The sequence below is a fragment of the Cervus canadensis genome, chromosome 2 (genome assembly GCF_019320065.1).
Source record: "Cervus canadensis isolate Bull #8, Minnesota chromosome 2, ASM1932006v1, whole genome shotgun sequence".
Taxonomy (NCBI): Eukaryota; Metazoa; Chordata; class Mammalia; order Artiodactyla; family Cervidae; genus Cervus; species Cervus canadensis.
In genome coordinates, this window is record NC_057387.1 from 89,394,855 (window position 1) to 89,418,498 (window position 23,644).

At 36.6% G+C, this 23,644-nt stretch overlaps 1 protein-coding gene across 3 annotated transcripts; it reads right to left on the minus strand.

Moving 5' to 3' along the window:
• Positions 1-829: 829 nt before the first annotated feature.
• On the minus strand, positions 830-22,960 carry BTF3L4 (basic transcription factor 3 like 4). 3 transcript variants are annotated; one of them, XM_043461336.1, is made up of 7 exons: positions 22,833-22,859; positions 20,782-20,818; positions 19,561-19,627; positions 15,876-15,989; positions 2,727-2,928; positions 1,810-1,869; positions 830-1,283 (listed from the first exon to the last, which is right to left on the minus strand). In XM_043461336.1, exons 3-7 carry the CDS (start codon positions 19,612-19,614, stop codon positions 1,237-1,239), a joined length of 477 nt encoding a protein of 158 aa, XP_043317271.1. In that variant the 5' UTR covers positions 19,615-19,627; positions 20,782-20,818; positions 22,833-22,859; the 3' UTR covers positions 830-1,236. The 3 variants fall into 3 exon arrangements, with proteins under 3 accessions (XP_043317271.1, XP_043317270.1, XP_043317273.1); XM_043461335.1 differs by lacking the exon at positions 20,782-20,818 and having other exon boundaries at positions 22,833-22,943; XM_043461338.1 differs by lacking the exons at positions 19,561-19,627; positions 20,782-20,818 and having other exon boundaries at positions 22,833-22,960.
• Positions 22,961-23,644: the final 684 nt, after the last annotated feature.

The following is a 23,644-nucleotide window of genomic DNA, read 5'->3' on the forward strand; positions in this document are numbered from 1 at the left end:
ATACTGTGTTTTATCAGTATTCCCCCAAAGCATTACCTAAGCATGCAGGAGGATGCTGTGAGCAGCTACAATAGTAAGATCCAATCCAGAGGTAGGTTCAAGGCCAAAAGTAGAGGAACGGTTGAAGAAGTCCTCCTGGGGCCAGTACCATTTCACAGAATGCGCGTTTGTGCTGGGGAATGAGTCTATGGCCTATTTTTTCTGATTCGAAAGAACATTCCCAACTTCAACCTTGCTGAAAAAGAGGCATTTTTGCACCTGCTATTAAGAACAGCTAGAACACAGGATAAGGCTGGCATAAAATTATTTAGCAAGCACATGCTAGCTATTCCAGTTTGAAATCTACCAAACTGTAAAATCAAAAAAATTAAAAAGTTGAAGACGGAGCTGTTGTTTCTCAAAGATGAAGAAACCATCTTACAAAAAGAGGGATTAGGCACTCACTTAACTCTATACGGAGAACATCCTTCCTTCTCAAGCTAGATGGAAGATGAGGAAGAGCATTGCTACAGGCTGACCAGGCCATTTGGAGACCGAGGGGAGAGGAAACAAGGCATTCAGAAAGAAAGCTAGTAGAAGAAGTTCTTCTGGGTCTAACTAGGTAAGTGAATCTAAGGCAACTGCACCAAAGATATGCTACCCATCAAGCCAGCCTGTAGCTGGTGGCAAAATATCTCAAGACATTTTAAGCCCAGAAAAATATATGAGAAATATGTTAACCAAGCAAATTAAAACCAAAACCTCCAAGGGTAAAATCTTCTCAGATTTGAAATCCAAGACCCTCACTTTTTATTAATTCTGTGCATCATTAGAAAAAATAAAAAGTAACAAATGTAAAGATTTGTTTTATTTCTACTGGGGTAAGGAGGAGGATAAATAAAACTGTTTTCCAATTTGCTCTCCACTGTATACACACATATCCACACACACACATACACACATACACACAACTAAAATACCCCAACAAAAAACAAAAAAACCATGAATCAAAAACCAAAAGACCCTCAAACTGCACCAACACTTCATATTTTGACCAAAGAATAGATCCTGGGAGGAAGTGCAAAATGCAAAATTAAATGACCAAAAATTGCTGAATAAACAGCATTATTAATATACAAAATATTTATATTACTGAACTAGTAACAGTTGATGTTCTCCGTGTCTGTAAAACTTTGGAACCACATAGCTGATTTGTTAAATCTAGTCCATGCCAGCTTCCAAAAATCAGAAAAGATCTTAGTTAGCTTCATTCTTTGATGCCTCATCAAAATTTTCTACGAGATCTGAAAAAAAAAAAAGTTAATGAGTTAAATATACAAAAAAAAGTAAATGCAATCCCTATCTTCTGGCTCAACAAATACTGCTACCAGAATTAGCCTGAAAAGACACAGGACAAGAGGCGGAAACGAATTGGGGGCATTTCACTGATAATGGTTCAATTTCTGCTTAAAATAGAAACCTTAAGGAAATGTTAGTCCTTTTTTGCCTAAGCAAACTACTAAGGTGAACAGCGTTTTCATATGCCAATCATAATTTCTACAGAAATGCTATAACGTAAATTTATAATTACAGTGATTCCAATTTAATAAAGGTATATTCTAACTCAGTAAATGCAGCAGAGCTTTGTGTGACGATTTCTGATTCCACATTTTAAACGGGAGGATTTTTTCTTTAGACTGAATGCACATCATTATGAATCCATTTAAATTCACAAGCTCACCATCAACAAAAAACTGAAATATCATCACAGTGAATTAAATGAGATAAACAGGATGCTAAAAGTCTTAAAACTAAAGAAAGGTCACTTACCTGGAACATCATCCTCCTCCTCATCAATGTCTTCTGGTTTTGGGGTTTTGCTATCCAGCACTACAAAAAGTTTACTTTAAAATTAGTCACTGAGAACAAAGACCTTTATGGAACACTTACAATGTTTATCTTTTTTGCCTGTCTACATAGTTTATAGAAACAAATCTTACATAGCTGTTCAGGAGAAGCTAAATATTGTCTAATCTAAATGCCATATTTTCTATTTAATACAAAAATTAATAGAAGTTTTGCTTCTTTAGATATACACTCAATATGGTTGGCAATCTCAATGTGTAGTGAAGGTACAACATGCAAAATGGAATAATTTAGGCGAGTTTAAATAAAAACATTATAGTTAAATTTCTTTTCCAAATTCCATATTCTTCAAATAAAAAATTCAACATTCAAGATTTTTTTCTATCTCATTTGGCATAAAAGTATCGAGCTTTGTAGAATGAACACTGAAATAAAAGGCTCTGATTTTCAAGAATGACAAGACAAATTTGAAACCAGGACTATCATGGACATTCAGAACTTACAGTTGCTGCATTTGTAGTATAATCAACAATATTAAATGAAAATACAGTTCTGTGTGATATCACTATCTTCTTGTTATTAGTCAGAAGTAAATACCAAATCAACTATTTATAAAATAGCCTGCAGATCCTGGTACTTTCCTCTTAGGTAATTACCTCCCAACTCTCTATATTACTACTAAATGTATCCGAAGAGTCTATAGACTGCACTCCATTAATCATTAAAGGAACAAACTCAAAAATTTATGAAGCATACAAGTAACATTATAAAAGTAAAATTTATGAACAGGCAAATCCTTTCAGCATGACATAGATACCTTTAAATCATTAGGTTCTTTAAGTAAGATGAGAAGGGAAAAAGGCACTACACTGAAATCTCACCTTGCCGAGGGAACTGTTCAGCTAACTTCCTAAGACTTGTTAAGCTGTCAGCACCAAGCTGACTTAATATTCCAGGAAGCATTTCTGTGATTGGTTTGGCTTCTGCATGGCCGGTAATTGCAAAGGTGTTGGCAGAAAGGGAAGCTTGGACTTTGGGATTGTTGAAATGAATAACTGTCCCATCATCTTTAATCATGTTCACCTGTATGATCACAGAAAAAAATGTATTTCACATATTTGGTACAACTCAAAAACATCTGTTTAAAAAACAATTAAAAACAATTCTTGTTTTTTACCTGGTAGGTGGTTTTGCAATCCCGATGTAATAATTATCTAAGCAGTGAATTTGGGTGGAAAAACACCCTAGCAACAAAGTAAAATGGTGTTTATGGCACAAATTACTAGAATGGTAAAGAAATAATCGCTTTATTATAGAATCTAGATTCTATTATTTTGTTGTTATTGGACGTGCCACATGACTTGCAAGATCTTAGTTCCCTGCCTAGGGAATGAACCTGGGTCCAAAACAGTGAAAATGCCATGTCCTAGCTGCTGGACTGCCAGGGAATCCCTAGAATCTAGATTTTAAATTCAAAGATTTCTACTATGAGAAGGAAGATCATGCCCACATTTTTTAAAAAAGGTAGTTATCAGCCAAGAATTGGCTTCTTAATGAAATTACCCGTTACTCAATTTACACTATCAAACTAAATCCATACAGATACTACTGTATCTGTACAATAGTTAGCATCTTACTTATGGAACAGGTGGTAAGGAGATAATAGTGTATTGTAAAAATAACCACTGAAAACCCATAAAGAACACTCAGAAATTTAATCAATCAGGGTTTTACTCTTGAATACCTAGTAAATTTACAAAAGTTTCAACTTGTTTTCCTCATGTCATTCTTTGTAGGAGATTTTGTCAGTTCCTCTAATCCTTTTAAGTAAAGCTTCTCAACAACCTTCAATAACCCTTGTAAATGACAAGAAGTTCTCCCACTTAGTTGTCTAGCCATCTGAACATTTATCAGTTGCTAGGAAACCCTTAAAATCATCTCCATATTCTTTCAATAGCTTTCTTCAATATGAACCGCTTCAGATTTAATCTCATCCATTGCTTGGGACTCACTGAAAAGGAAGGTTGAATGTGTGTGCACTATGTAAAATGTTATTTTTCTCTCTCACTTTTGCTGTGTTTTAGTAGAGCCCTATGTATTATATTTGCATGTAAGTTAAATGTGTAAATAATGTGATTACACTATGCAGTTGACTTCACTGGGTAAGTTACCTTGGTGGTAACATGCTTATTAAACAAAAAGATTAGGAGAGTTAATTCTTGGCTACTTTAGAAGCATTTCATGGTCCATCCAAAAACTGCCCTTGTCACAATCAAGCAGAGATGCTGAGTGTTCTCCATGGTCAGTGGAAGTGGGCTTTTCTTCCTCAGAGGTGATCACCACCACTGACACACAGCACCAGAAAGGAAGGGGAAGAAAGGGGCTTCTAAATTTCAGGCAAGACCTGGAACACAGAGAAAATAAAGGCAAGTCCCCTAGAAAACTGTAACTAAATCCCACAAATACTATACAGAGTAAGCATTCAATCCAACTGAACAAAAATCATGAGTTAAAATTAATTTATGTTAACTTTAGAAAAAAATAAACTATGTACTTCTGAAGATAATTATTGTGTAGGTAGAAAAGTTCAATGAAAAAGTAGCTTAAAGTATGAGAGGAATGGCGTGAGCAGGCAGCAGTGGCAAAGTAGATGTGAAATGGGATGCTTTTCTGGATCTGTCCCAGAATCACATAATTTTAGTATGGGAAAAGAATAAAGATATGGTAGGACTATGTTTTTCCAAATCAAGACCCATCACTTAACTTAATAAATGACTTCTATAACACTACCAGGGGTGAAAAGTGTCTCAACATTGGAATATGAGATATATTTTATTTACAAACATTACAGTCACAAGAGATTTAAAATCAGGACTGCTCAAGAAAAGTCAGGCCATATATTTGTTGAACTTAGAGGTCTCCTAGTTCAAATCTCTTGTTAAAGAAATAAATACTAATGATAAGAGTTCTTGGTTAAGCAATACTGTTGTTCAGTAAGCAATATACCCAAGGATAAATAACCGATTATGTGCAAACTCAGAACTTAAACCTAGGTTTCCCAACTTTATATTTAGTTTCTTTTCTATGATGTCATTCACATTCTTAAACACCTATTTGTCTATAAAAATTCAATTGTATGGCACCATAAAAGCTTGTCAGAGAATTATTCATCTCAGAGTACAGGTTAAGTAACAGCAGATATATGAATAATATATGCCATATCTATTCCATGTCAGATTGTAAAATAGAAATTTATTAATGGTTGTTTTAAATGAGGTTGTGTAAAAGATGTAACTTCATGAATAGAAAGGTCCAGAAACAGGTGGAGAATTTAATTTTAGAGTAGATAGAATGAAATACTAGAGGTTATAAAGGCCAGAATCTTTTATTTCAGTCTAACATTCCTTCCCCTCTACTGAGCAAATAACATGGTTATATAAGGCTCCTAGATACAGGCTATTAGAACTATCAAAGGATTAATTATTGAGCAAGTAAGATGAACAAGACACTTCCCAACTCTTTTAGAGGCAAAAGGAAGGATAAGGAATTTGTTGAATTAACAAAGCAAACTGTATGCATTTCATATGAAGACCTCACTTTCTCCAGTGATTTTACTGCTGTTTGGTCTACGTTAAATCATACAACCTATATATAGTATAAGGACAAGGAACTGACTGTTAAACTAGATACCATACCAGCTCTCAGGTCCCTTTTTCAATCAATCAAGTATCCCCTTTATGTCACAGTGCTTTTTCCACTTAACAGGTAGCTGAGGTAAAGAATGCTACTTGAATTAGAGAGGAAGAGGCTTTTTTTTTTTTTTTTTTTTACCCCAGTTCAGAACTCCAGATGCCCTTGCTCTTATTTTTCACTCGAATAATACTGACATGTTTTGAAGTTACCAGAAACTACTACGTCCTCCCATGTATAGTGTATTTACATATGCTGTTTTCACTGTTTAGAAGAACATTTTCCTGCTTCTCCACATTGCAAGTTCCCATTTATCCAAGACATGGGTCAGGTGCTTCTTTCTATGTGAAAACTTAAGGTGGTTTATGTACCTTCTGACTTCATGAAAACTGATACTATACAAAATTATCTTGTAGTATAATTGTGTTTGTAATCTTTGACCTTACTACAAGAGGAATTCCTTGAGATTAGAGGTCACTGTCTTATGAGACACAGCATTCCCTCAAGTGACATAACAGTCACTCAAATTTGCTGAATGAATCAACACCTCTTATACAGCTTATTCTGAAATCATGGATGCTATCAGACCTCAATACCTCAAATGGTAGATGAGGGGTCATGTTAAGGTTTAGAAATAGCAACAATAGTTCCTCCAATGGAGATTCCCAGAACCTCTGGGGCTATTTTTAGGCCTGTCTTTTCCTACTGTTCTGCCCTTTCTGAGTGAGCCCAAATGCTCTACAGAATCCAGGCAACTGCTGGGTGGCCCAATTATACTATCAAAACCTTAGCAACCCCTGCCACTGCTAGCCTTTGAATAGGGTACATACATTAACCACAGCAGCCTTCTAGATGCTTTACTACACGGTGGGTAAGTTTTTGTGGCTATAAAGAAGCTTACAAAGTTATAATTGACCCCACAGCTCTTGCTGGTAACTGCCCTCTCAGTTCAGAGAGGAAATTTAAATTCTGCTATGTGATTTTTTGTGTGTGTGTGTCTCCAAGTCCCCATTAGGCCAGTTCGCTGCAGTTCATAATTGACAGCTGTCTTAATATCAAGTTTTATTGCTACTCCTTCTTATATGTAGTGGTACTTAAATGTTTATCAGAAAATTAATCTTCTATTGTCTTCCTGTTATATTTTAATGGAGGTGAAATAATAAACATTTTAAGAATAAGGCACATAAGTGTCTGGATTTTGTAAGGCTAAAGGATGTCAGATTTTGAAGATTATGGCCTCTGCATTCCCATAAGTCAGCATCTTTCACATTGAATCCTTCTAAGCTCTTGCTTATTTCTGGCTAGTATGAGGCATAACCTATTATTATTGATAAGAGTGAAAGTTAACAGATATCATTAGACTATATGATAATGCTGGGATCATTTTCCCTTATGCTCTAGTGGCAAGAATCTGATGAGATGGATTCTCTGTAGCTATGCTGTAGATAGTGTAAAATGGCATACCCTTTCTGAAAATCAATTTGGCAATATGGATGAAAAGTTCTAAAAATACTAATGATCTTTCAGTCAGTAACTACATTTCCAAGAATCTGTCTGGAGGAAATCAGAAATGAAGATAAATATTTATGTATGTATGAGTCTAATATGGGATTCTTTACTATCACAGCATTATAATGCATAATAAATAAGAAAAAATGTTAAAATATGCTATGTTCACATATTGGAATATATACAGACACTTAGACTGATGCTTAAGAGTTTTTTACTGACAGGAAACAATTTTTATAATACTATTCAAAAATGGAAGGGTTTTAAATTGTACATCTAGCTGTAGTCTCAGATATGTTAAGTATATATGCATATAAAGATGGGAAAGAAAGACACTAATAATAATAATAATAAAGACACAACTAATAATAATTATTTCTGAGTAATGGAGCTATGATTGAATATTAATATTTTTTCATATTTTTTGTATACCCCTAACTTTCTGTAAAAGTTATAACTGGGGGGGAAGCTGTTTTAAAAACAAAAGATGTTTCTCAATAAACAAGTGGATAATATGTGGTATTACCCACAGAATGGAATATTATGCAGCAATAAAAGGAGTAAAGTTCTGATACACATTAAACACACATAAATCTTGAAAACAAGCTAAGTGAAGTAAGTCAGACATGAAAGGACAACTATTTTATGATTCCACTTCCATGAAATATCTGTAACAGGTAAGACAAAGAAAAAGTAGGTTAGAAATTATCAGAGGCTGGGAGAAAGAGGAATGAGGAGTTATTACTTCTAATGGGTACAGAGTTTCTTCTTTTTTTAAAAAAAGTATTTATTGAGCTGTGCTGAGTCTCCGTTGTAGCACTTGGAATCTGTAGTTGCCGCATGTGGGATCTAGTTCCCCACCCAGGGATCGAACCCAGGCCCCCTGCATTGGGACTGCAGAGTCCCAGCCACTGGACCACCAGGCAAGTCCCCGGGTACAGAGTTTCTATTTGGGATTATGAAAAATTGTGGAAATAGACAATGGTGCTGGTTGTAAAACACTGTGAGTGTAATTAATGTCACTGAATTGTATACTTACAAATGCTTAAAATGGAAATCTAATTCTGGAGCTCTCCAGTGGACTGATGAGTGTGAACTTTTAAAAGCAACCTATATAATTCTGAAAAAAAGTGGTCCCAAGACCAATCTGAGAACTAATGAAGCAAATATAGTAATGACAAAATTTTGTGGAAATAATAGTTTCAGTGAGGTGGGAAAGAAAAGGAGACACCAAAAGAAATAAGGATAAAACAAAGGAGGAGAAAGGGCAAGAAGCAAAGCACAAAATTTTAAGGAGAGTGTTGGCAAATGCTACAGAGTATCAGTGAAATGATGATGAAGAGGAAGCAGGATAACAGGTGAAATCATCTGTAAAAGAAAAAAGGAAAAAAAAAAGAAAAAAGGAAAAAAAAAAGAAAAAAGAAAAAAGGGTAGGGCATTCCCTGGCAGTCCATATTAACAAACTGAGGAATAAAAAGCATAGGACATCTCAACAGATGCTGAAAAAGCTCCTGATAAAATTCAACATCCATTTACATTGAGAACTCTCCAGAATGTGGGCATATAGGTGACTTACTGCAACATAATAAAGGCCACATATGATAAACCCACAGTTAACATCATACTCAATGGTGAAAAGCTGAAAGCATTTCCTTTAAAATCAGGAACAAGACAGGGATACTCACTCTCACCATTTTTATTCAACATAGTTTTGGAAGTCCCAGCCACAGCAATCAGAAAAGAAAAAGAGAAAAAAAAGGAATCCAAAATGGAAAAAAAGTCATAAAACTGTCACTGTTTGCTGATGACATGACAGTAGTATTCAAAGAAAATCCTAAAGATGTCACTGAAAAATTACTATAGCTCATCAATGAATTTGGTAAAGTTGCAGGATACAAAATTAATATACAGAAATCTGTTACATTTCTATACACTAATATGAAATATCAGAAAGAGAAATTAAGGAAACAATCCCATTTACTATCACATCAAAAAGAATAAAATACCTAGGAATAAACCTCCCTAGGGAGGCAAAAGATCTATACTCTAAAAACTATTATGATGCTAATGAAAGAAATTGAAGATAACACAAACAGATGAGAAGATATCATATTCTTGGATTGGGAGGCCATACTTGTCAAAATGACCACATCACCCAAGGCAATCTATAGATTCAATACAATCCCTATCAAATTAACAATGGTGTTTTTCATGGAACTGGAACAAAAAAATTTTTAACTTGTATGGAAATTAAAGATCCTGAATAGTCAAAACAATCTTGAGGAAGAAGAATGGAGCTGGAGGAATCAAGCTCCTTGACTTCAGACTACATTACAAAGCTACAGTAATCAAAACAGTTGATACTAGGTTTCCCTGGTGGTCCAGTGGTTAAGAATCTGCCTCATAATGCAAGGGACACTGGTTCGATCCCTGGTCCAGGAAGATCCCACATGACACAGGGCAACAAAACCCATGTACCACAACTATTGAGCCCATACTCTGGAGCCCATGAGCTGCAATGACTGAGCCCATGCACCACAACTACTGAAGTCTGTGCACCTACAGCCCATGCTCCACAACAAAGAAGCCACCACAATGAGAAGCCAGTGCCCCACAAACACAGAGTAGCCCCTGCTCACTGCAACTAGAGAAAGCCTACACATAGAACGAAAACCCAGTGCAGCCATTAAAAAAAAAACTGCATGATACCGGCAAGAAAACAGACACACAGATCAATGGAAGAGAATTGGAAATCCAGAAATAAACCCACGCACTTTTGGTTAATTAACCTATGACAAAGAAGGCAAAAATATACAATGGGAAAAAAGACAGTGGGAAAACCGGACATCTACATGTAAAAGAACACACCATATACAAAAATAAACTCAAAATGGATTAAAGATCTAAATGTAAGACTGGATACTATATAACTCCTAGAGGAAAACCCAGGTAGAACACTCCTCAATGTAATTTCAGCATTATTTGTTTGGATCTGACTCCTAGAGTAATGGAAATAAAAACAAAAATAAACAAATGAGACCTAATTAAACTCAAAAACTTTTGCACAGCAAAGGAAACCATAAACAAAATGAAAAGGCAGCCTAATCAATGGGAGAAAATATTTACAAATGTTATCAACAAGGGATCAGTTTCCAAAATAAACAGCTTAATATCAAAACCAAAACAAAAACCAAATAACCTAATCAACAAATGGACAGAAGACCTAAATAGACATTTCTTCAAAGAAGATATTATACAGATGGCCAGAAGGCACATGGAAAGATGTTCAATACTGCTAAATATTAGAGAAATGCAAGTTAAAACTACAATGAAGTATCACCTCATAAGCCATCATTAAAAAGCCTACAAATAATAAATGCTGGAGAGGCTGTAGAGAAAAAGGGAACCCTCCTACATGGGAGTGTAAATTGGTGCATCCCCTATGCAGAACAGTACAGAGGTTTCTCAAAAAACTAAAAATAGAGTTACCATATGATCCAGTAATCCCATTCCTGGACATATATCTGGACAAAACTCTAATTTGAAAAGATACATGTATCCCAATGTTCAAAGGAACACAATTTACCAGAGTCAAGACATGGAAACAACCTAAACATCCATCAACAGATGAACAGATAAAGAAGGTGTGGAATATACACACAATGGAATATTACTCAGCCATAAAAAGGATGAAACAATGCCATCTGCAGCAATATAGATAGACCTAGAAATTATCAAGTTAAGTGAAGTAATTCAGTCATTATATATATGACTGAATCACTCTGGTGTACATTTGAAACTAAGACAATGTTGTAAATTACTATAATTCAATTTTTTAAATGGTTAAAAAATTTTAAATAGTTAAATTTTTTTTTTTTAATTTTAAATGGTTAAAAAAGGATTTGCACATAGGGAACAGAAAAAAAGGTTAAAATGGCAGATTTTATGCTATGTTTATTTCCACATAAAAATGTGGAAAAACAAAAAACCAAAAAAGCAGGGTATTTGGGACTTCCCTTGTAGTCCCATTGTTAAGACTCCATGCTCCACTGAGGGGTATGGGTTCGATCCCTGCTTAGTGAACTAAGATCCCACCTGCTGGCAGCACGGCCGAAAAAAAAAAGGCAAGATATCCAAAGAAACTAAGACTGCCATGTAATAATAAGGTCAATGGGACAGAGTGCTCCTCTTTAATTCTCCTGCACTCAGAGCTGTACACCCATTGCACCTGACGCTCTAGGTTGAAGGAAGAAGGAACTACAGTAAGGGTCAACCAGTAACTTTAGGAACTTTAAGTCCTTTTGCTGTACAAGTGGTTCAAGAAAAGGAAAATACGAACAGTAAAACTTATGTGTACAATTACAAAATTTAAATTCCCAGTCCTAAGTTTTCTCCTGAGCTCCAGCTCTCTATGACTAACTTCTTGCTAAACAATTTCACCTAGAATAATCAGTATCTCTTACATTTAACAGGCCCCAAGAAACCTGGGATGTCCATGGGAGTCAGCATGCTATAGACTATAAATGATGAATAAACACAGTTCCTGCTGTCAAGACTCTTGTAATCAAGAGACTACGGCAAACACACTACTTGGTTAATAAGAAAGTAATCATACCTTACAATATGAGGTGATAATAATAAACATATTCTAGCAGAGCAATTTAAGTTAAGGGGAGTGGAAGGACAGAGAAAGTGTTGATTATTATGCCTGGAAAGAAGGGAAGGTTTCACAGGGACAGAGTATACCTTAATTAAGATAGAAGCTGTCCTCTGAAGATAACAGTAAAACTCCATGAAGCAACTAAAGCATCTGAACCAGAGAAGCAGATTTTTGGTGACATTTCTTACCAAATACATCAGATAAAATCAATCGTCTCTGAGAAAAGAAAACAGATTCTACTTTTGATAGATTCATGTTATCACCAGGGTGACAACACCGTCTCTATATTCCATCAGATTACTAAAGAAGCAGCACATCTAAGTATCTTCAACTGCCATAGAACGTAAGAATTTTTCAGGAACTGAGTTCTGGATTATACTCTCAGAGTTCACATAGGCATTCCTTCCTAAAACCTGGTTAGTTACTTGGCTTCTTTGTATGAAACAGTCTTTGGCACTCCCCTGCCCCTTTCTGACAGCTTTGGATTTCTGTCTTTGGTGACAGATCAAAGAAATCTACATACAATTAAACTTATTACCTCAAATCAACAACTAATTAATACATAAAGATCAGTGAAATCCCTCTTAATTCAAACAGTCCTTTAGCTTTTACATATTTGAAGAGGACATAAATTAAGCATTAGGAGAGGAAAAAATAATTGCCAATACTGAAGGCCTAGAAAGTAAGGTTAGAATTTTACTAGGCAAAAGTGCAATGAGTTTTTGAAACCCACCACTGATCTCTCTGTGCCCAAGCCACCAAACTGATTACTTTCTACTGGTTTGATGTTTTGAAGGTCAAAGGATAGAAAACATAGTAATGTTATTTTTGTCTTAAAATGTTACCATTGCTATCTTCTCTTACCATTCCTATCTGCTCTTTTCAAAAGTTTTTATCTACTTTCCTTAAACTGCCAAAACCCCAGAAGATAGTATATTCCAGAGTTTAGCACTTTGAAAAAGTTCAAAACAGCCCAAACTGTAATTAATGTGTTTATTCTAAGACATATATATTTTTTCCTATTTTAATGTTTCTGAAAACTGCATGTTTTCATGTATACATTTAAGGTAGTAGTTTCTTTTTTCTGTTTTTAAAGTTTTTAAAGTGTGTGTCATCATTTTCTTGAAGAAAAAAATTGTTTAATTATAGTAACACAAATGTAATGTTTGAGGCAAACCAGATTATATACTAGATATGCCTAAATAAAATTATTTTAGATCTGCAAAGTGTTATATAAAGTACAAATATCTTGGTTCTCAAAAAATCAATTTTAGAAAGAGGGAAAGAAGGAAAAAAGTAAAACTTCCCATTTTAGGCTCAAGCATTCAGAAATTTTATAGCTGTTACTTCATGTTGTTAATTTTCTTTACCTGTATTTTCTCTATATAACTAGTCTGTGAGGACTGGAAGACGTCACTTGTGTACCCATATGGAGGTAGGGGTGCAACAAGAGTGTGTACATGCCTACTGTTGCTATTGTTTCCAGTCGTCCAGTTGTGTCTGACTCTTTGTGACCCCATGGACTGCAGCACACCAGGCCTCCCTGAACCTCACTATCTCCCTAAGTTTGCCCAAGTTCATGTCCATTGCATCGGTATATGCCTATATGTGCCATTAATTTTCTGTGCAACATTTTGGAGCTATGACTCCCCAAACAGAATTGCATTGGCAACACCAACAAAAATGAATTAACAATATAGTTTAATATATGCTGTAATAAAATTAAATACAGGGCATTATGGAGGTACGTAAGAAAGGCATCTAACCTCTCTTTGCATAAATGTGTATGTGTGCTATCAGGAAGACTTCTGGGACAAAATAACACCTACATTAATACCTGAAAAGGAGAAAAAGCAATGTCCTTAGAAATACTTTTGGGAATTTCATTTATCTATGATGGTGTAAGTAATGAATTCTGCATGGCAGGTACTCAATAATACAGGATAAGGCAGGTACTGTCCCTTTCTTTGGTGGGACTTTGGAAGAATGGAGAGGAAAGAGGGGCAGGAGGAGAGGGAAAGGTCAAGAGTGGGCCTAAGTGTAACTAAGAAGACCAAAGCAAGATAAATCAAATGGATAAAATGAACTCCCGTTTTGACATACTTAGCTCAAATCTGGAATTCAACACTTACCAGCTATGTGATCTTGAGCAGGTACCTGACTCTCTTAAGTCTCAACTTTCTTATCTGTAACCAACAATAACTAATTCAAAGAGATACCGTGGAGCTGAAATGCATAATACATATTTTGTTTATCTGGCTAAGCTGACTAATTAGTTTCCCTACTAGATGTTAGGCTCTAAAGGACAGAGACTATGAATAGTATCTTATGCACCACTGCCTAGCAAAATGCTTGGCATACAGCAGATATTCACTACCATTAAATATTCAGTATGATAATTTGAACTACAAAAGTACTATGACCTCAGCACAGCATTATAATTAGGTTTGATTATATTCGGAAGAGATCAGAGACTGCTAACTGACTGGTTTGTTACTTCACTATAAAACACTAAAAGTTTTATTAATTATAAGAGCCAGAGAGTTTTCCAAATCTGAACAAAATCAAACATTTAGAAAAGCATGCCCTTGGAGATAAAATCTATACTTCAAGGAGGTAAATAAAATCTTTTCCTCTCTCTAAAGAAGTATTTTCAACAAAGGGTGATTTGCCCCCCAAAGGACCTGCATCAAAGTCTGGAGACATTTTTGGTCGTCGTAACTGAAGATCTAGTGGGGAGACTCCAAGAATACTGCCAAACATCCTAGAATGCATAGGACAGTTTTCACAATAAAGAATTATTTGGTTCAAAGTGTCAATAGTGTTGAGATTGAGTGGGGAGGGGTAGGAGTTGGGAGGGTAGAAAGATAGGCAAAGATATAAGATTGCCTAAACACTTATTAGTAGGTTAGGTTTAATATTATCAGAGTTCATGTCCATTATTGCAACTTTTTTTTTTTTTTCAGTGAAGCTGTAATTTTTAAAGAGAAGCTTAGATTTGCTTTTTCTCAATTATGTCCCAGATAGAGAATGCTCTCTCTGGAAATTATTTTAGGTCAATGAAAATATATGAAAGTTTTTAATAGCTCAGGGGGAAAAAAAGCATTTTAAATGCTTAATTTCAAGACTTGCAAATAAAGTTTTAATACTTATCAGAGTAAGAATGCACAGCCATATCAAGCTATAAGGAAAAAAGATACATGTGACTTACCTTCCCTACTATTTTATCAGTGCATTAATTTTGAAAGTATAAAGCAGATTTAAACAATATATTTATTTGTTCATATATCCGTGATGGAAAGAATATGTGGCACTTTGCCATTTCACTGCCTTTTCTTTGTTACTCTTCTATTGCTTTAATAGTGATCCTCACCTCCTGCATTGTTTCTGATATACATTTTACAGCACATGTGCATTAATAATCTACTAAAACTTGTGAGGTAGTACTACACCTGGTAATGATGTAATGAAATCTGATAGTAGTTAAAATTTAAACACTATTATCAAAAATGTAATCATCAGGTAGAAGTAGATCTAGATGGTAACAGATAACAAATAGTTGGTGTTATGATGATTTTTCTTGCATATCGATTTTTGGCTTCCGATCTGAGAAAAGTAGTATCATCAAAATAAAATAATTTTAAAATTAATAGTTTTTGAAATGGTCTAATAAGAAATGCAATTCATGTAAAGCTACTGTGAGAGCTTTTTGAGTAATAATTTGAGAGTCTGTGAAGAGAGAAAGGTACTCTTATGGGAAAAAAGTCCACCTTATTGGAATAAATCTTTGGGTTTCCTTATTTCTGTATTATTAGGAAAAAAATCTTATTTTACATTAAAATTAAAGAGTAGGTCCATAATTGTTATATATGCAAATATTGGGTTGGCAAAAAGTTCGTACAGGTTTTCCGGTAAGACAGTACAGAAAAACCTAAACGAACTTTTTGGCCAACCCAGTACTTTGAGTCTGAAAAGTATAATGAATTCCTTAACCATCTAATAAAATCATTTTTTGACAATCCAATTTTATACAGTAAGCAAATTCAATAGCTCCAGTCCTTCAAAAAGTGAGTATACGATTCATCTAAGCTGATATGTTACATTTGAAAGTCTGGATAATCATTTGTGAATGTTCTGTTTATCCACATAACAATTTTCAAAGTGATCATACCTCTTCAATACCAGCTATATTATTCACAGCCAGTTTTTTTAGAGAACTCTGAAGTTTTTTGTCATCAGCTGTAGCTGTTCTGTGTACCACCTTCTTCTTTCTGCGGGCTGTACCCTGAAAGATAACCAAACAAAAGTATTAGCATGCCATGCATTTGATGATTGTAATCACTTGTCTTCCTCTCCATAATATTCTTCCTAAACCTCACATAAAAAATTGCAGACTTAATAGTGATGGTTAAAAAGACTTCTCATAGTCACAGAGTTGTGACTGTCAGCCTAACTCAGATTTTTGAAGGTTAGTTTCTAGCCAATTTTTTTCATTCTTTCCAATATCTAGCCTCTGTCATTTTAACACATTGTTTCAAGTGGTTTCTAACAAAAAAATTTTAACTTCAGAATAACCTGAAGTATGCTTTACTTCAACTTTCCAACAATATAAGGAAAGGTTTTTATCTATCTACCACCCTCTAAAGATATTCTGAAACTTTGGAGATTATGACCTAACAGGTAAATGCCTATTATGTGAGTGTTCTAGAGCCCTAGAACCTAGGAATGAAAAAGATCAAGTTCTTACTTCAAGGAGCATACATTACAATGGGAAGGAAAAATCAATATATAAACAGATTAGATTATTTCAAACAGGATAAATGTATTAAGAAAAAAAAATAACATAGCAACAAGAATACTGGGTCAGGACAAAGCACTACTTTATTAGAATGCTCAGGGAAGGTCCCTCTGAAGAGGTGGCGTATGAGCTGAGACTTATGAAAAGATTTACGGGAAGAGGGATCCAAGAAAAATGAAACAAGAGTGAACCTGTCATTTCTAGACAGAGCAGACCAGTATGACTAGAATAAATAATGGGAAAGGTAGAGGAAAATGAAATCGGAAAGACTGATAAGGGCCAGATCACGTAGCCTAATGTGCCATGAGCAGGACCTGGGCTTTATATCAACTGCAATAGGAAGCTACTGGAAGGTTTTAAGCACGAGAATGGTTTGTTCTGATTTATGATTCTAAAAGATGACTGAGGTTGCTGTGGAAAATGAACTATAATGAGATCAGTCAGGAAGCTACTGTAGAAGTCCAGACGAGAGATGAGGGTTGTGGCAGTGGAGATAGAGCTAAGATAGTCAGAAGAACCAAAAGGACTTGCTGATGGACTAAATATGGGATATGAGGGAAAAACGGAATCTAGAATGATGTTTAGAATTTTGACCTGAGCAAATGGGTTGAAAATTATACTATTTACTGAGATAGGAAAACTTCACTTCTAAATGGATATTTTGAAACTCTAAATAATTTTTTCCATTGAAAAACTATTTAAGACAATGAATTAAACTCCTGAGCCAACACTACTCAGGAAATCAGCCTTATAAAGGGTAGGCAGGAGGCTTAGTCTCAGAAACTCCGGTGGGAGTGGAAGAGAGCCCCATGAGCAGCAACAGAGGTTGTAATGAAATCAAGTTAAAGGATGGACTAAGAGAGACTATTAAGATAGATGGCCATTAATCTGTGAAGTGTTCCGGATTCAACTGCTTGCTGGTTACAACTTAAATGATCCTTATGTACCTTAAAATCAACTTGTCTATAAGCTCATCAGCCCACCAAAATATTCTTCCTATACTTCCTAATTTTCATAGCTCTAAAACTAGAAATTTGGAGGCCATCCTAGACTCCTCTCTCACCTCTGTTCCCCACATTCTATCCATCATTAAGTTGTGTCATATACAACCTCTAAATTTGTGTCCCACGTACTACAAGCTGTAGCTTCTCCTCTATGCCAACTTGTTTTATTTCATTTTCCACAATGCCAGTATCAACCTTTTAAAATCACTGTTACTGTTTTTTCTTAAAATTCTTCAGTAGTTGACCTTGCCTATGGGATAAAATCCTAATCTCCTTAGTATGACACACAAAACTATGATCTGACTCTAAATTACCTGTTTCATTTGCTGCCATTCTTTATCCATTATAAACTCTAGTTGTAACAAATTAAAGCAAGCCATTCCACTAAGCATCATGCCATCCACTAAGCATCTTAGCATCCTATATGCACTTGCATGTGTGAGAATAACAATCTCCCCCTTCACCCTATCTACTTGTTCTCATACCTGTTGTTTCTTCTTCAAATCTCTGCTCAGTGATGACTTCCTTGACTCAGGTGCACCTTAAACTTCATTTTAATATTTACTGTTCTGTAGCGTAATTGTGCAGAGAAGGCAATGGCACCCCACTCCAGTACTCTTGCCTGGAAAATCCCATGGACGGAGGAGTCTGGTAGGCTGCAGTCCATGGGGTCGCTAAGAGTCGGACATGACTGAGTGACTTCACTTTCACTTTTCACTTTCATGCATTGGAGAAGGAAATGGCAACCCACTCCAGTGTTCTTGCCTGGAGAATCCCAGGGACGGGGGAGCCTGGTGGGCTGCCGTCTGTGGGCTCGCACAGAGTCGGACACGACTGAAGCGACTTAGCAGCAGTCGCAGTAGCAGTGTAATTCTGAGTGCATCTCCCTTCCAAGCTGAACTGTATCAAGAGCAGGAAACCTTGACTTATTTATCTACTGTGTGCTTGGCCCATAGCAGTTGCTCAATAAACTAGCTGGCTGACTGTGCCAACCTTCTGGCTTAAAATATACAATAGTGATGTGCTGTATCAAGCTCTTCCAGGTATGTGTTTCTTGAATAGTCCTAATTTTTGCACTGATACATTACATTACTTCCTGCTACAATGTGACTAGTACTTTAGCTACATGAATTTGTTGCTATGACTCTAGAGTCAGATAACTGTATTACTAGGAAAGAAGGAGAAAGTATTAATACTAGTTGTTTCTTCCCTTCCCCCTCTCCTGTTCCTATCCCCAGGAGCTATAGTTATTATAAAAGTAAATGACAGAGTGGGGCTGCTACACACTGTCCCACCTATCCCCTCCCTAGGTCTGAGGTAAATACTATTCTTGCTTTTCCTTTTACAAAGATTGTATTGAGCAGAGATAAAGGTAGAATATTCTCCTTGAGCCCAGGGTTGGAACTGAAGGGAATCAAAGATTTTCAGTGATCAGAACTAACTCTCCCTTAAGTTTCAAAGTACATGGAATAAGAATGCTCATGTTCACATTCACCAACACAGAAAAACAAGTAACAATTTGGGAGGAAAACCTAGCAATGAACAAAGGTACCATTAGCTTTTGCATCTCCCATTGTAAACCTAACTGAAGCAGTAGGGGTATCAAGTCAAGATAAGGTAACCTCAATATCCAGGAATATCTGAGGGTGGGTCTAACATAATAACAGCTGTCTTTTAGTAAGTGTCTAGTCTGTGTCAGACACTGTTTGAGGTGTTTTAAAAATATTACTCTAATATTTAGAAGCATCTTATATAGGATCATTTTTATTTTACAGATGCAAAAATGGAAGCTTAGCAAGATTAAATAATTTGTTCATATCATTTAACCACCAGAATGTTAAAAAGTGTCAAAGGTGGCTATTTCAATTGTACCCATCAGAGAGATATCTTCTAATTACCTATTTTAGATCTAGACAAGTTACTTTCAAATTGGAATGTGGTTTAATCTTGATTAATTTTAAAAATTTTAGATTTTCAATGACCACAAATCCAAAATAATAATACTATCTGGTAATAACACATTCTCCTATCAATTTTTCTTATGCCACACTCACCTTGCCCCCTATCCGGACCTGAGCCTGAAGTTTGGCTAACTTTTCTTGATTCATGCTGTTGGTAAATCTAGGGGGGGAAAAATAAATTTGTTAAAGTCACTGTTTTATTTACCAAAACAAAATAACTGTTTATACAACAGTACCTTCTGGTTCACTGAACCTGTAATATGCACCACCACCATAATAATATTGTCTATATTTTAAAAAATATTAATAATTTTTTCTAACTTCATAAGTCAGATAGCAAAAGAACCAAAATTAAGAAATACCAAGAGGGAGCTGTATATACAAACAGAAAACAGAATTGAGATTCAAAGTTACTTACTTGAAGATCCCTCCTTAAAAGTGTAATTCGGTACTTTGGTACTCAATAAAACCTAACCAATTCTAAAATCTCTGTAGGTACACCAGTTTCTTCCCCAAAGATTTTTACAGAAGAGAGCTGTTAGCAAATTAGCACAACTTTTTTTTTTCTCTCAAATCATATTCTGTATTATTTTTTTAAATCATAGAAGATAAAAGAAAGAAAAATCTGGACAAAGAAAAAAATTCGATAGGCTATCTAGCTGTCAAGATATGAGGTAGTCATGGCATCCTATATTCAAGGTTAGGTGGTATGTTAATAATAGGAAAAGAGAACCAGATTTTCAGACATTCGGTGCTTCTGCAGCACTTTCCACAGAGTTCGTTCAACACCTTTGCACTAACATAGTATGTCATAACTGTCAAGACAGTCTTGCACATAAGGTAAAATGCCTCCTTGCACAATTTGACAAAAACCTATCTCTGCTACATTAATATGAAATTTTGCAGGGAAGAGGGGAATCTTAAAAATAAACTTTTAAAGGCTAATCTTGATTTTGAAAACTCTAAGTTCATTATAAAGTCAAGAATCCTAGTCTGGTCAGCCCTTTCCTACTAAGGAAAAAAAAGTTCTTCAGTTTATAATGGGTCATAACATTCCACACTATATAAACAAATAAAAGCCAACGTTAAAAGTCTTATTTTACTTGTTCTTAGATCAACAGATCACTACTGAGATACAGCAGAGGGAATAAAGGGTAAGGCTGTTGTCAAAACTTTTTGGTTGATTCTCTAAACTCTTTATAAACATCTTCCAGATGAAAAAGATATTGTTTTCTTCATTTTAGAGATGAAAGAATCAAAGATTATGTAAGTACTAATCATTCTGTATTCTGACACTGTACTTAAGATACAAACCTGTGTATCTTTCTGCTTTAAGGGCGAAGTCCAGTTCCTAAATAACATTTAGAATTTACAATTCTTCAATCTTTACTCAGCACTGTATCACAATGCTCAAGCAGCTAAAAAAATTCTTTTATAGGAGTAAGTGTGAATAGAGTACAAAATCAAAAAGCTTAAGTGTGTGGCAATCTCAACTTAAATCTGACACTGACACTTAAATCTGACACTGACTTAAATTTGCTGATGTAAATCCCAATCTCTACAGTCAGTTTCTATAGTAAAGGACCAAAATTCACTGTCCTCAAAGTAATGCGGCCATGAAGGTGTAGCGAACTAACAAAGAGCCTAAGGAATTTTTTATTAAAAAAGGGGACAAGTGAAAATATTAGAACCAGATACAAGATAAACTTTTTAGGACTATTCTGCATTCTGAAGTATCAATCCCCAAGAGAAGAGATGGAAGAGATGCAAGTCAAAATAGAGCCCTGATCTGTCTGAAACAAAGCCAGAACAAAATTAACTCTTTAAATCAATGTGCAAACAAGAACAGAGTCCATTCTAGGTAATAAGTATAATCAAAAACTTGTTCTCAAGGAGTACCTCAGAGAAAAAGCATTCTAGGGAGGCTGGAAGTTCAAAGTTGGGAGGGGAAGAAGAAAAGTGGTTCTTTGTCTACTACCAGGTTGGGGTGCATGGAATTCAAGTAAGAAAGTGGACTGGATTCAGTTTATGAGAGAAGAGATGTCAAGCTCAGAATCTGGAATAGACCTCAAAGATCACCTGCTTTAACTCCCTGTTCCTCAATCAACCTTTCTTTTTATTGTACCTGTTATTTCTGTCCTGTATAGGATTCCATCTGAAATACTTGAAAGCAGGAGCAGGGTTTAAATCAGAAATACACAAAACAGCTCACATTCCTTCCAATTTAACAGAGTTGGAAATAAAAGTCCTCCTAGGCCCAGAAGGGAAAAATAACTCTTAAGGCCATGATTCGTGAGTTCTTCCTTGGGGATCCTAGGATCTTTTAGTCTTTTCCTCAAAGATGCAAGAAACGGTGCAAATAATGAGGTTATAACCAACATTTACTGAGTGCCTAAGTTTTAAGCATTAGAGTAGGCACTTACACACACCTCATTTTTACACGAGATAAAATAAATTCAATCTTTAACCCTGACTTTTTATTATGTGGCCTCTAAGAGAGACACAGGCTTTGGAATCAGAAGGATCAAGGATCTACTGCTTAGAGCTTCAGAAACATATTTTACTTCTCTGAACTTGTATTCCTTCCGTATTAGAAAAAGTGTAACACCACATACTTCACAGTATTTTTAGTTTTCAGAGTTAAAGATTAAGTTATCAAGCACAGGGTATGGCTCACAGCAGATATTCAAAAACTGGTAACTATTGTTACCACTCAAAGGACAGAGCTGGTACAGTGAAAGACCGTGGGAACGGAAGTTGAAACCACCATTCACTAGATGTGTAACACTGCCTGCCGGTCAATCATCAACTTCTTGACAGCCTACTATGCACCAGGCAGTGTGATAAGGCTAGAATGACGGGCAAGGCAATGTTTCAGAGAGGGTGGCAGCCTTGTAAACAAATCCTGTCATTACAAGGTGAAGAGCAATGCAACGGAATACGACCTCCAGAGCCCGGGGGCGGGGCTTGCTAGCCTCAGTTTCCTTAGCTGTCGAGTGGGAGGATCAAACGAGATGACAGCAGATAGGTGGTATAAAGCTCACAGCGTTATTGTTGTGAATAATGAGGAGTAACAGAACAGAGGCGGGGGACCACCTGCCTCCTGGGACTTGATCTGGGCGGCAACAGCGCTGGCCCGCTCGCCCCCACGGAAAGCGGTGGTGCTGGGGACCTTCCCTCAGGTGCAGACCCCCAGCTGCGCCGCCGGTAACCGACAGGCCAAGCCAGCCGCTTCCGCCCCCACTCAGCGCGCCACGGCGGAAGTGGCAGCACAAGCGGTTGGCGGGTGTCGGAAGAAGAGGGCGGGGGGAGACCGTGCGCAGCGGCCTATGGCCGTGGAGTGGCGGGACCGCCGGGGGTCTCACCTGAAGCAAGGAGGGTCCTCCAACACCAGCACGCGGCAAGAGCAAGATGGCTGCCTCAGTCGAGACAGAGAAAGACGAAGGCGGCCGCGGCGGCGGGAGTGGGACCCACGTGACACATCCTGCCCCGCCTCTCTCTCACCAGAGCAGCCTATCCTGGGAGCGCATATACGAACTACAAAGGCCAAGCCGCTCTGCGCCTCCCAATAGAAACGCGGCAGGTGCAGGTGGCCGCGCTGCATTCTGGAGCTTGCAGTCCCCCTGGAGTTCCATTGTGTCCGTGCCTGCAATTTGTAGGGAACCTGATAAAGGGGAGGTGTGTATTTTTGTTTAGGTTTGTCCTTTTGCCGGTTGTCTTTTCACTAGGCATTAAGTACGCACACGCACTGCCAAACTTAACTAGAGCGAACTCACTAGTGTGGGGACTCAATTAGCCTCCATTCCGGAGGAGAGACGGGACCTTGCTATGCATCAGAGAGGAAAACAGAAATAACCCAGTTTAAAAACAACAAAAACCAGTAGATTTAAGAAGAAGCTTTGCACTTCTAAGTACCTGCAGTGAATTATGACCTGGCGCCCTGAAGAGCTAGGTCAGTTTTGCAATGAGAGATTCCAAGTTTGGTTTTCTCGGAGCTTGCGTCAGTTGGTTGCATCATCCCTGAGAGGAAGAATTTAGGTTACGAGGGATAATAAAGTCCAGTGCTTCTTCTCTAGCAGGAAGGGGCATTCTTGCAGGCACGAGACCATGCACCGCAAAACAGGTTTGGCAGACCTGTGCCAGACCTGAGCAGTAACCTGAGAATGAAGTCCAGTGG

Excerpts from the sequence above, each read along its gene's own strand:
- BTF3L4 (XM_043461335.1), bottom strand. The coding sequence starts at position 19,614 with ATGAATCAAGAAAAGTTAGCCAAACTTCAGGCTCAGGTCCGGATAGGG. Across the intron at positions 2,929-15,875 it reads ATATAGCTGGTATTGAAGAG|GTGAACATGATTAAAGATGA; the intron begins GTATGATCACTT and ends GTGATCATACAG. Across the intron at positions 1,284-1,809 it reads GGAGGAGGATGATGTTCCAG|ATCTCGTAGAAAATTTTGAT; the intron begins GTAAGTGACCTT and ends TTTTTTTTTCAG.